The sequence below is a fragment of the Salmo salar genome, chromosome ssa20 (genome assembly GCF_905237065.1).
Source record: "Salmo salar chromosome ssa20, Ssal_v3.1, whole genome shotgun sequence".
Taxonomy (NCBI): Eukaryota; Metazoa; Chordata; class Actinopteri; order Salmoniformes; family Salmonidae; genus Salmo; species Salmo salar.
Genome location: NC_059461.1, coordinates 66,495,828 through 66,510,022, shown reverse-complemented (window position 1 = coordinate 66,510,022; position 14,195 = coordinate 66,495,828). Strand labels below are relative to the sequence as shown.

Sequence of the window (14,195 nt, the reverse complement as noted above, 5' to 3'; positions counted from 1 at the left end):
TTCAGCCATCACCACTCAGTCTTTTCGACCATATCTACCACCCTCCAGCCATCACCACTCAGTCTCCTCCACCATGTCTACCTCCCTCCAGCCATCACCACTCAGTCTCCTCTACCATGTCTACCGCCCTCCAGCCATCACCACTCACTCTCCTCTACCATGTCTACCACCCCGCCAGCCATCACAACTCAGTCTCCGCTACCATGTCTATCACCCTCCAGCCATCACCACTCAGTCTCCTCTCACTCAGTCCTCCAGCCATCAACACTCAGTCTTCTCTACCATGTCTACCTCCCTCCAGCCATCACCACTCAGTCCCCTCTACCATGACTACAGCCCTCCAGCCATCACCACTCAGTCTCCTCTACCATGTCTACCACCCTCCAGCCATCACCACTCAGTCTCCTCTACCATGACTACAGCCCTCCAGCCATGACCACTCAGACCTCTCTACCATGTCTACCTCACTCCAGCCAGCACCACTCAGTCTCCTCTACCATGACTACAGCCCTCCAGCCATCACCACTCAGTCTTTTCGACCATATCTACCACCCTCCAGCCATCACCACTCAGTCTAATCTACCATGTCTACCTCCCTCCAGCCATCACCACTCAGTCTCCTCTCACTCAGTCCTCCGGCCATCGCCACTCAGTCCCCTCTACCATGTCTACTGCCCTCCAGCCATCACCACTTAGTCTCCTCTACCATGTCTACCACCCTCCAGCCATCACCACTCAGTCTCCTCTACCATGTCTACCACACTTCAGCCATCACCACTCAGTCCACGCTACCATGTCTACCACCCTTCAGCCATCACCACTCAGTCCCCTCTACCATGACTACAGCCCTCCAGCCATCACCACTCAGTCCCCTCTACAATGTCTACCACCCTTCAGCCATCACCACTCAGTCTCTTCTCACTCAGTCCTCCAGCCATCACCACTCAGTCTTTTCGACCATATCTACCACCCTCCAGCCATCACCACTCAGTCTCCTCCACCATGTCTACCTCCCTCCAGCCATCACCACTCAGTCTCCTCTACCATGTCTACCGCCCTCCAGCCATCACCACTCACTCTCCTCTACCATGTCTACCACCCTCCAGCCATCACCACTCAGTCTCCTCTACCATGTCTACCACCCCGCCAGCCATCACAACTCAGTCTCCTCTAACATGTCTATCACCCTCCAGCCATCACCACTCAGTCTCCTCTCACTCAGTCCTCCAGCCATCACCACTCAGTCTTTTCGACCATATCTACCACCCTCCAGCCATCACCACTCAGTCTCCTCCACCATGTCTACCTCCCTCCAGCCATCACCACTCAGTCTCCTCTACCATGTCTACCACCCTCCAGCCATCACCACTCAGTCTCCTCTACCATGTCTACCACCCCGCCAGCCATCACAACTCAGTCTCCTCTACCATGTCTATCACCCGCCAGCCATCACAACTCAGTCTCCTCTACCACACCGTCCTCCAGCCATCAACACTCAGTCTTCTCTACCATGTCTACCACCCTCCAGCCATCACCACTCAGTCCCCTCTACCATGTCTACAGCCCTCCAGCCATCACCACTCAGTCTCCTCTACCATGTACCACCCTCCAGCCATCACCACTCAGTCTCCTCCACCATGTCTACCGCCCTCCAGCCATCACCACTCAGTCTCCTCTACCATGTCTACCGCCCTCCAGCCATCACCACTCAGTCTCCTCTACCATGTCTACCACCCTCCAGCCATCACCACTCAGTCTCCTCTACCATGTCTACCACCCCGCCAGCCATCACAACTCAGTCTCCTCTACCATGTCTATCACCCTCCAGCCATCACCACTCAGTCTCCTCTCACTCAGTCCTCCAGCCATCAACACTCAGTCTTTTCGACCATGTCTACCACCCTCCAGCCATCACCACTCAGTCTCCTCCACCATGTCTACAGCCCTCCAGCCATCACCACTCAGTCTCCTCTACCATGTCTACCACCCTCCAGCCATCACCACTCAGTCTCCTCTACCATGACTACCACCCCGCCAGCCATCACCACTCAGTCTTCTCTACCATGTCTATCACCCTCCAGCCAGCACCACTCAGTCTCCTCTCACTCAGTCCTCCAGCCATCAACACTCAGTCTTCTCTACCATGTCTACCTCCCTCCAGCCATCACCACTCAGTCTCCTCTACCATGACTACAGCCCTCCAGCCATCACCACTCAGTCTCCTCTACCATGTCTACCACCCTCCAGCCATCACCACTCAGTCTCCTCTACCATGACTACAGCCCTCCAGCCATGACCACTCAGACCTCTCTACCATGTCTACCTCCCTCCAGCCAGCACCACTCAGTCTCCTCTACCATGACTACAGCCCTCCAGCCATCACCACTCAGTCTTTTCGACCATATCTACCACCCTCCAGCCATCACCACTCAGTCTAATCTACCATGTCTACCTCCCTCCAGCCATCACCACTCAGTCTCCTCTCACTCAGTCCTCTGGCCATCGCCACTCAGTCCCCTCTACCATGTCTACTGCCCTCCAGCCATCACCACTTAGTCTCCTCTACCATGTCTACCACCCTCCAGCCATCACCACTCAGTCTCCTCTACCATGTCTACCACACTTCAGCCATCACCACTCAGTCCACGCTACCATGTCTACCACCCTTCAGCCATCACCACTCAGTCCCCTCTACCATGACTACAGCCCTCCAGCCATCACCACTCAGTCCCCTCTACAATGTCTACCACCCTTCAGCCATCACCACTCAGTCTCTTCTCACTCAGTCCTCCAGCCATCACCACTCAGTCCCCTCTACCATGTCTACCACCCTCCAGCCATCACCACTCAGTCTCCTCTACCATGTCTACCACCCCGCCAGCCATCACAACTCAGTCTCCTCTACCATGTCTATCACCCTCCAGCCATCACCACTCAGTCTCCTCTCACTCAGTCCTCCAGCCATCAACACTCAGTCTTCTCTACCATGTCTACCTCCCTCCAGCCATCACCACTCAGTCCCCTCTACCATGACTACAGCCCTCCAGCCATCACCACTCAGTCTCCTCTACCATGTCTACCACCCTCCAGCCATCACCACTCAGTCTCCTCTACCATGTCTACCGCCCTCCAGCCATCACCACTCACTCTCCTCTACCATGTCTACCGCCCTCCAGCCATCACCACTCACTCTCCTCTACCATGTCTACCACCCTCCAGCCATCACCACTCAGTCTCCTCTACCATGTCTACCACCCCGCCAGCCATCACAACTCAGTCTCCTCTACCATGTCTATCACCCTCCAGCCATCACCACTCAGTCTCCTCTCACTCAGTCCTCCAGCCATCAACACTCAGTCTTCTCTACCATGTCTACCTCCCTCCAGCCATCACCACTCAGTCCCCTCTACCATGACTACAGCCCTCCAGCCATCACCACTCAGTCTCCTCTACCATGTCTACCACCCTCCAGCCATCACCACTCAGTCTCCTCTACCATGACTACAGCCCTCCAGCCATCACCACTCAGACCTCTCTACCATGTCTACCTCCCTCCAGCCAGCACCACTCATTCTCCTCTACCATGACTACAGCCCTCCAGCCATCACCACTCAGTCTTTTCGACCATATCTACCACCCTCCAGCCATCACCACTCAGTCTCCTCTACCATCTCTACCTCCCTCCAGCCATCACCACTCAGTCTCCTCTCACTCAGTCCTCCAGCCATCACCACTCAGTCCCCTCTACCATGTTTACCACCCTTCAGCCATCACCACTCAGTCACCTTTACCATGTCTACCTCCCTCCAGCCATCACCACTCAGTCTCCTCTACCATGTCTACCTCTCTCCAGACATTACCACTCAGTCTCCTCTACCATGACTACAGCCCTCCAGCCATCACCACTCAGTCACCTCTACCATGTCTACCTCCCTCCAGCCATCACCACTCAGTCACCTCTACCATGTCTACCTCCCTCCAGCCATCACCACTCAGTCTCCTCTACCATGTCTACCTCCCTCCAGACATTACCACTCAGTCTCCTCTACCATGACTACAGCCCTTCAGCCATCACCACACAGTCCCCTCTACCATGTCTACCTCCCTCCAGCCATCACCACTCAGTCTCCTCTACCGTGTCTACCTCCCTCCAGCCATCACCACTCAGTCCCCTCTACCATGTCTACCTCCCTCCAGCCATTACCACTCAGTCTCCTCTACCATGTCTACCTTCCTCCAGCCATCACCACTCAGTCTCCTCTATCATGCCTACAGCCCTCCAGCCATCACCACTCAGTTTCCTCTACCATGTCTACCTCCCTCCAGCCATCACCACTCAGTCTCCTCTACCATGTCTACCTCCCTCCAGCCATCACCACTCAGTCTCCTCTCACTCAGTCCTCCAGCCATCACCACTCAGTCTCCTCTACCATGTCTACCTCCCTCCAGCCATCACCACTCAGTCCCCTTGACCATGTCTACCTCCCTCCAGCCATTACCACTCAGTCCCCTCTACCATGACTACAGCCCTCCAGCCATCACCACTCAGTCCTCTCTACCATGTCTACCTCCCTCCAGCCATCACCACTCAGTCTCCTCTACCATGTCTACCTCCCTCAAATCAAAATCAAATCAAATTTATTTATATAGCCCTTCGTACATCAGCTGATATCTCAAAGTTCTGTACAGAAACCCAGCCTAAAACCCCAAACAGCAAGCAATGCATGTGAAAGAAGCACGGTGGCTAGGAAAAACTCCCTAGGAAAAACTCCCTAGAAAGGCCAAAAACCTAGGAAGAAACCTAGAGAGGAACCAGGCTATGAGGGGTGGCCAGTCCTCTTCTGGCTGTGCAGGGTGGATATTATAACAGAACATGGTCAAGATGTTAAAATGTTCATAAATGACCAGCATGGTCAAATAATAATAATCATAGTAGTTGTCGAGGGTGCAACAAGCACGTCCGGTGAACAGGTCAGGGTTCCATAGCCGCAGGCAGAACAGTTGAAACTGGAGCAGCAGCACGGCCAGGTGGACTGGGGACAGCAAGGAGTCATCATACCAGGTAGTCCTGAGGCATGGTCCTAGGGCTCAGGTCCTCCGAGAGAAAGACAGAAAGAGAGAGAGAATTAGAGAGAGCATATTTAAATTCACACAGGACACCGGATAAGACAAGAGAAATACTCCAGATGTAACAGACTGACCCTAGCCCCCTGACACATAAACTACTGCAGCATAAATACTGGAGGCTGAGACAGGAGGGATCAGAAGACAGCCATCACCACTCAGTCCCCTTTACCATGTCTACCTCCCTCCAGCCATCACCACTCAGTCTCCTCTACCATGTCTACCTCCTCCAGCCATCACCACTCAGTCTCCTCTACCATGTCTACCACCCTCCAGCCATTACCACTCAGTCACCTCTACCATGTCTACCTCCCTCCAGCCATCACCACTCAGTCACCTCTACCATGTCTACCTCCCTCCAGCCATCACCACTCAGTCTCCTCTACCATGTCTACCGCCCTCCAGCCATCACCACTCAGTCTCCTCTACCATGACTACAGCCCTCCAGCCATCACCACACAGTCCCCTCTCACTCAGTCCTCCAGCCATCAACACTCAGTCTTCTCTACCATGTCTACCCCCCTCCAGCCATCACAACTCAGTCCCCTCTAACATGACTATCAGCCCTCCAGCCATCACCACTCAGTCTCCTCTACCATGTCTACCACCCTCCAGCCATCACCACTCAGTCTCCTCTACCATGTCTACCGCCCTCCAGCCATCACCACTCACTCTCCTCTACCATGTCTACCGCCCTCCAGCCATCACCACTCAGTCTCCTCTACCATGTCTACCACCCTCCAGCCATCACCACTCAGTCTCCTCTACCATGTCTACCACCCCGCCAGCCATCACAACTCAGTCTCCTCTACCATGTCTATCACCCCTCCAGCCATCACCACTCAGTCTCCTCTCACTCAGTCCTCCAGCCATCAACACTCAGTCTTCTCTACCATGTCTACCTCCCTCCAGCCATCACCACTCAGTCCCCTCTACCATGACTACAGCCCTCCAGCCATCACCACTCAGTCTCCTCTACCATGTCTACCACCCTCCAGCCATCACCACTCAGTCTCCTCTACCATGACTACAGCCCTCCAGCCATGACCACTCAGACCTCTCTACCATGTCTACCTCCCTCCAGCCAGCACCACTCAGTCTCCTCTACCATGACTACAGCCCTCCAGCCATCACCACTCAGTCTTTTCGACCATATCTACCACCCTCCAGCCATCACCACTCAGTCTAATCTACCATCTCTACCTCCCTCCAGCCATCACCACTCAGTCTCCTCTCACTCAGTCCTCCAGCCATCGCCACTCAGTCCCCTCTACCATGTCTACCACCCTTCAGCCATCACCACTCAGTCTCCTTTACCATGTCTACCTCCCTCCAGCCATCACCACTCAGTCTCCTCTACCATGTCTACCTCCCTCCAGCCATCACCACTCAGTCTCCTCTACCATGTCTACCTCCCTCCAGCCATTACCACTCAGTCTCCTCTACCATGTCTACCTCCCTCCAGCCATCACCACTCAGTCTCCTCTACCATGTCTACCACCCTCCAGCCATCACCACTCAGTCTCCTCTACCATGTCTACCACCCCGCCAGCCATCACAACTCAGTCTCCTCTACCATGACTACAGCCCTCCAGCCATCACCACTCAGTCTCCTCTCACTCAGTCCTCCAGCCATCAACACTCAGTCTTCTCTACCATGTCTACCTCCCTCCAGCCATCACCACTCAGTCCCCTCTACCATGACTACAGCCCTCCAGCCATCACCACTCAGTCTCCTCTACCATGTCTACCACCCTCCAGCCATCACCACTCAGTCTCCTCTACCATGTCTACCGCCCTCCAGCCATCACCACTCACTCTCCTCTACCATGTCTACCGCCCTCCAGCCATCACCACTCACTCTCCTCTACCATGTCTACCACCCTCCAGCCATCACCACTCAGTCTCCTCTACCATGTCTACCACCCCGCCAGCCATCACAACTCAGTCTCCTCTACCATGTCTATCACCCTCCAGCCATCACCACTCAGTCTCCTCTCACTCAGTCCTCCAGCCATCAACACTCAGTCTTCTCTACCATGTCTACCTCCCTCCAGCCATCACCACTCAGTCCCCTCTACCATGACTACAGCCCTCCAGCCATCACCACTCAGTCTCCTCTACCATGTCTACCACCCTCCAGCCATCACCACTCAGTCTCCTCTACCATGACTACAGCCCTCCAGCCATCACCACTCAGACCTCTCTACCATGTCTACCTCCCTCCAGCCAGCACCACTCATTCTCCTCTACCATGACTACAGCCCTCCAGCCATCACCACTCAGTCTTTTCGACCATATCTACCACCCTCCAGCCATCACCACTCAGTCTCCTCTACCATCTCTACCTCCCTCCAGCCATCACCACTCAGTCTCCTCTCACTCAGTCCTCCAGCCATCACCACTCAGTCCCCTCTACCATGTTTACCACCCTTCAGCCATCACCACTCAGTCTCCTAATGTCTACCTCCCTCCAGCCATCAACTCAGTCTCCTCTACCATGTCTACCTTAGAATTACAATTTTAATACCCTCCAGCCATCACCACTCAGTCACCTCTACCATGTCTACCTCCTCCAGCCATCACCACTCAGTCACCTCTACCATGTCTACCTCCCTCCAGCCATCACCACTCAGTCTCCTCTACCATGTCTACCTCCCTCCAGACATTACCACTCAGTCTCCTCTACCATGACTACAGCCCTTCAGCCATCACCACACAGTCCCCTCTACCATGTCTACCTCCCTCCAGCCATCACCACTCAGTCTCCTCTACCGTGTCTACCTCCCTCCAGCCATCACCACTCAGTCCCCTCTACCATGTCTACCTCCCTCCAGCCATTACCACTCAGTCTCCTCTACCATGTCTACCTTCCTCCAGCCATCACCACTCAGTCTCCTCTATCATGCCTACAGCCCTCCAGCCATCACCACTCAGTTTCCTCTACCATGTCTACCTCCCTCCAGCCATTACCACTCAGTCTCCTCTACCATGTCTACCTCCCTCCAGCCATCAACACTCAGTCTCCTCTCACTCAGTCCTCCAGCCATCACCACTCAGTCTCCTCTACCATGTCTACCTCCCTCCAGCCATCACCACTCAGTCCCCTTGACCATGTCTACCTCCCTCCAGCCATTACCACTCAGTCCCCTCTACCATGACTACAGCCCTCCAGCCATCACCACTCAGTCCTCTCTACCATGTCTACCTCCCTCCAGCCATCACCACTCAGTCTCCTCTACCATGTCTACCTCCCTCAAATCAAAATCAAATCAAATTTATTTATATAGCCCTTCGTACATCAGCTGATATCTCAAAGTTCTGTACAGAAACCCAGCCTAAAACCCCAAACAGCAAGCAATGCATGTGAAAGAAGCACGGTGGCTAGGAAAAACTCCCTAGGAAAAACTCCCTAGAAAGGCCAAAAACCTAGGAAGAAACCTAGAGAGGAACCAGGCTATGAGGGGTGGCCAGTCCTCTTCTGGCTGTGCAGGGTGGATATTATAACAGAACATGGTCAAGATGTTAAAATGTTCATAAATGACCAGCATGGTCAAATAATAATAATCATAGTAGTTGTCGAGGGTGCAACAAGCACGTCCGGTGAACAGGTCAGGGTTCCATAGCCGCAGGCAGAACAGTTGAAACTGGAGCAGCAGCACGGCCAGGTGGACTGGGGACAGCAAGGAGTCATCATACCAGGTAGTCCTGAGGCATGGTCCTAGGGCTCAGGTCCTCCGAGAGAAAGACAGAAAGAGAGAGAGAATTAGAGAGAGCATATTTAAATTCACACAGGACACCGGATAAGACAAGAGAAATACTCCAGATGTAACAGACTGACCCTAGCCCCCTGACACATAAACTACTGCAGCATAAATACTGGAGGCTGAGACAGGAGGGATCAGAAGACAGCCATCACCACTCAGTCCCCTTTACCATGTCTACCTCCCTCCAGCCATCACCACTCAGTCTCCTCTACCATGTCTACCTCCCTCCAGCCATCACCACTCAGTCTCCTCTACCATGTCTACCTCCCTCCAGCCATTACCACTCAGTCTCCTCTACCATGTCTACCTCCCTCCAGCCATCACCACTCAGTCTCCTCTACCATGTCTACCTCCCTCCAGCCATCACCACTCAGTCTCCTCTACCATGTCTACCTCCCTCCAGCCATCACCACTCAGTCTCCTCTACCATGACTACAGCCCTCCAGCCATTACCACTCAGTCCCCTTTACCATGTCTACCTCCCTCCAGCCATTACCACTCAGTCTCCTCTACCATGTCTACCTTCCTCCAGCCATTACCACTCAGTCTCCTCTACCATGACTACAGCCCTCCAGCCATTACCACTCAGTCTCCTCTACCATGACTACAGCCCTCCAGCCATCACCACTCAGTCTCCTCTACCATGTCTACCTCCCTCCAGCCATTACCACTCAGTCTCTTCTACCATGTCTACCTCCCTCTAGCCATTACCACTCAGTCTCCTCTACCATGACTACAGCCCTCCAGCCATCACCACTCAGTCTCCTCTACCATGTCTACCTCCCTCCAGCCATCACCACTCAGTCTCCTCTCACTCAGTCCTCTCTGTCACTGATGCATCAGATGCAACTGATGCTACTGATGTTCTCCTTCTATTTCCTGCATCTTATTACAGTGTGTGTCCGTTGTTCCTTTATACCATTACCAGTTAGAATTTACACTGAAAGTGCCACATTTTTACTTTCAATAAGCATGATAAGTATATGTATATTTAGCTTTAGATAGCAATTATTGGTGCTCTTTACTCATTCCCTTCCCTGTAAGTGGTCTCTTTGAGTCAGGCTTGTAGGCTACTTAGCCTCCGTATATTTTGTAATGCTTGTGTAGGCTGTGTTACTGGTTTGTTTAGCTTTGGCTTTAGGTCTTAGCTACAGGCTGTACTGTGGTCATGTGCAAGGTCCAGTTTCTCGGCGTATGGCACATGTTCCAGTGGGCTGGTCATTAACACTAAGCCATGGATTTTTACACTGCTGTTTTTTGCATGGCTTACCAGAGAGACACAATGGCAGATTCCAGGACTAAGGCCCGTGACTGGTAGACCACGGCTCCACTTTAACAAAAAGTGTAATTTGATTAATTCTGCTCTGTTTCAATCCAAAAGCTGTGCTGGCTAAATCAAATAAAGTGGATTAACTCTTCCACCGGATAAAGCAGATTAAACTGGTAAACACAATCACTGACTGATGCATAGGACCTTCAGGGGTGGAGCCTGTAATAGAGGTAAAGAGGCATTATCACTGAAAGAAAAGGAATGGGAGAAAATATTTGGGGTTTTAAGTTGAGGGTGTTTAATTGTAAAGGAACAATGGCAACCGTAGCACTTCATATTTTACACAACACTGACAATGATTTACACACACAACACAAGGCATGAGTTCCATTACAGAAACCTACCTTGAGAATCGTACTGCTACCTTTTCCCCATCCTGAGGCGTAGCCTTTCTTTGCCACTACTAAACTTGGATGCTGTACTTCCTGAAAACATTAGCAGCCATAATGCAAGTGATAGTGTTAATGAAAGTTATTCAGCCAGTATTTCTGGAGAGTGAATCGTTAGCATGTCTCTTGATCCCTGAAGCGATGTTCCCCCCAGGGCGAGGGGAGAGAGGGCGGAGGGGCGGCCATACTCAGTCTGTTGGATGGGATCCAGAGATCCAAGCTGGCTCAATGAGAGCAGAGGTGGGGAGGCAGCTGGACAAAATCCATTCCCAGAGTGAGTGTTCTGCTGAGGCAGGTAGGCTGACCTTTCAGCCGTCCAATAGGTCAACCCTCGGTAGTGTGCCTGGACATCCGTGGCTAAACGCCAGCCCAGCCCTGGTAGCGCTCACAGTAAAGCCCATATGAGCAGCAGCCAGCTCTGATCAATGGAACTGCCTGGGCCTGGCAAGTTATAGTACTGTAGGTGACCTACGCCTCAGACAGAACTCGCTCTCACCAGGAGAGATGACGACACAGGAACTGTACAGAGTCAGACTGTCCTGTACTAGAACCATGGAAGTACCTACAAGGGCCACCAACACTGTAGGCAGGGACGCTAAATCTTACTTTTGATGAGCTACATGGCCTGTTTTATAGGCATTGGGCAACTAAGCAACAATGTCTTCTGTTTGGTCAGCACAGCACAGCTGTAGTGGTAGAGAACAGAACAGTACAGCACATGTACTGTACTGTTACCTCCCACCTTCTCTAAGAGACACTCTGCTCTTTGGTTAAAATACCCTCTCCGGTTATTCCCCCCAGGTCCCCACGGAGTGAGAGAGGAGCCCCGGTTTTTGACGGCGCGCGCTGGAGAGAGCGTGATCCTGGGATGTGACGTGTCCCCTCCCCTGGACGGCCAGCAGCCCCCCTATGTGGTGGAGTGGTTCAAGTTCGGAGTGCCCATCCCCTTCTTCATCAGCTTCCGCTTCCACCCTCCTCATGTCGACCCAGAGTACACCGGTAAGAACCAAGCCTTCCACTCTCCTGATGTTGACCCAGAGTACACCGTTAAGAGCCTTCCACTCTCCTCATGTTGACCCATAGTACACCGGTAAGAGCCAAGCGTTCCAACCTCCTCATGCCAGAGTGGCCTGCTGCCTAACACACGCACACACACAAACACACACACACACATACTTTTTAAGATCTGCCTGGCTAGCTATTCCCATGAATCCCCATTTCCCATTTCTCACCAAATAAATAATTAATCTGGGTGGAACAGAGACTAAATGTACTGTCATTGCCCGGCTAGACTGGCTAGTCCTGCAAGGCAGTCAATGTACTGTGTTCAGCCTATATTTCTGGGTCTTGATGTACTGTATTTAGCCTATATTTCTGGGTCTAAATGCATTCATGATGGAGATGAGAGGTTTCGGATTGCCTTTTACAGTAGCAGAGCTCGTATGTGGGGGTAAGCTAGCTTCTCATGACTCTCTGTGTCTGTGAGCTTTACATCGGCATAGCTGAAGACTGCAGTCTATTTTGTAATTCCACTATGACCTTATCTTTTACAAGGGATTCTATCTTAGATGCTGTTGAATAATGATGTTATGGTTCACATTGTATATAGGTTGTATTTATGTTAAAGTGGATTGGGGGTGGCAAACCTCTCTCTTGCAGGGAAAATACAGACTTTTACTTTTCGACTGAGTATTACGCTTCGGCAAATGTCTTATTCAGTGCAAGAAAGAAATGGAGTGCTCCTCCTCTAGTGTGTTAGCCAGTTGCCCAAGGTGATATGCAAATCTAACATTTAAAATAAGCTATTTTTGCACCAACTCAAGCAAAGAAACAATCAATAATTCAGATACTGTATGATATTTAGTTTTTTGGGGCTAGGCTGGTCTTACATCTCCCAAACCCAATTCCCAGTCTCTCCTCCAATCAGAGCCAGGGAAAAGCCTGCAGAGGGATTATGGTCTTTAAAGAACTGAAAGTTTAGCTGCATGGCTCTCTTTAGCTCTTCTCTCCTCTGCTCTCTCCATAGCTATTGCAGCAGTGCAATGGATCGAAGCCCATGTGTGATATGAACAAACCCAGAGGGCAGCAGTAGTGTTAGATTACAGTATGTGTGAATGCCCTGGAAGGGCTGGTCTTGATGTGGATACAGTATTGTTAACTCTGTTTACAGCACAACTCTCACTCGGTGACAGATTGAACCTGAGGTCGATCCCTACCCTTCACGCCACTACTCACACCACTCAGCACTTCATCACCCAGGCAAAAATAGACCTGACTTTTAAAGCCTTGCGTTATTACTGCAAGACTGCAGTCTCCCCCTTCCCTCTACCTTCTTCCCTTTGCCTTATCGATTTCCTGCTCAACAAAAACCCGCCATTTTCTTCCCCAGGTATGGCAGCCGTCCCGGGGAGAGGCTATCTATTGCATCTATATGCAGCGCAGCTGGAAGACCAATCCAGCCCGCCCTCGACACCAATATGTTTACCTGACATTCAAAATGAACAAACAAGCAATAGTACTTACAGGACATACATTGCATTCGGAAAGTATTCAGACCTTTTGACTTTTTCCACATTTTGTTACGTTACAGCCTCATTCTAAAATGGATTTAAAAAAAAAGAATATCAGCAATCTACACACAATAACCCATAATGACACAGTGAAAATGTTCGCAAATTTATAAAAACTTGAAAACACAAATACCTGATTTACATAAGTATTCAGACCCTTTGCTATGAGACTCAAAATTGAGCTCAGGTGCATCCTGTTTCCATTGATCATCCTTGAGATGTTTCTACAACTTGATTGGAATCCACTTGTGGTAAATTCAATTGATTGGACATGATTTGGAAAGGCACACACCTGTGCTATGTAAGGTCCCACAGTTGACAGTGCATGTCAGAGCAAAAACCAAGTCATGAGGTCGGAAGAATTGTCCGTAGAGCTCTGAGACAGGATTGTATCGAGGAACAGATCTGGGGAAGGGTACCAAAACATTTCTGCAGCATTGAAGGTCCCCAAGAACACAGTGGCCTCCGTCATTCTTAAATGGAAGAAGTTTGGAACCACCTAGACTCTTCCTAGAGTTGGCTGCCTGGCCAAACTGAGCAATCAGGGGAGAAGGGCCGCAGTCAGGGAGGTGACCAAGAACCTGATGGTCACTCTGACAGAGCTCCACAGTTCCTCTGTGGAGATAGGAGAACCTTCCAGAAGGACAACCATCTCTGCAGCAGTCCACCAATCAGGCTTTTATGGTAGAGTGGCCAGATGGAAGTCACTCCTCAGTAAAAGGCATATGACAGCCCGCTTGGAGTTTGCTAAAAGGCACCTAAAGACTCTCAGACTATGAGAAACAAGATTCTCTGGTCTGATGAAACCAAGATTGAACTCTTTGGCCTGAATACCAAGCGTCACATCTGGAGGAAAACTGGCAACATCCCTACAGTGAAGCATGGTGGTGGCAGCATCATGCTGTGGGGATGTTTTTCAGCGGCAGGGACTGGGAGACTAGTCAGGATCGAGGGAAATATGAACAGAGCAGTACAGAGAGATCCTTGATGAAAACCTGCTCCAGAGCACTCAGGA

At 51.4% G+C, this 14,195-nt stretch overlaps 1 protein-coding gene across 1 annotated transcript in view; it reads left to right on the top strand.

Annotated features, from left to right (window-relative positions):
* Positions 1 to 14,195, top strand: part of LOC106581149 (protein turtle homolog B) — an 89,851-nt gene that overhangs the window by 24,635 nt on the left and 51,021 nt on the right. Inside the window, 1 exon segment of the mRNA XM_014162997.2 lies at positions 11,412 to 11,609. Within this exon segment, the coding sequence (XP_014018472.2) occupies positions 11,412 to 11,609 (198 nt within the window).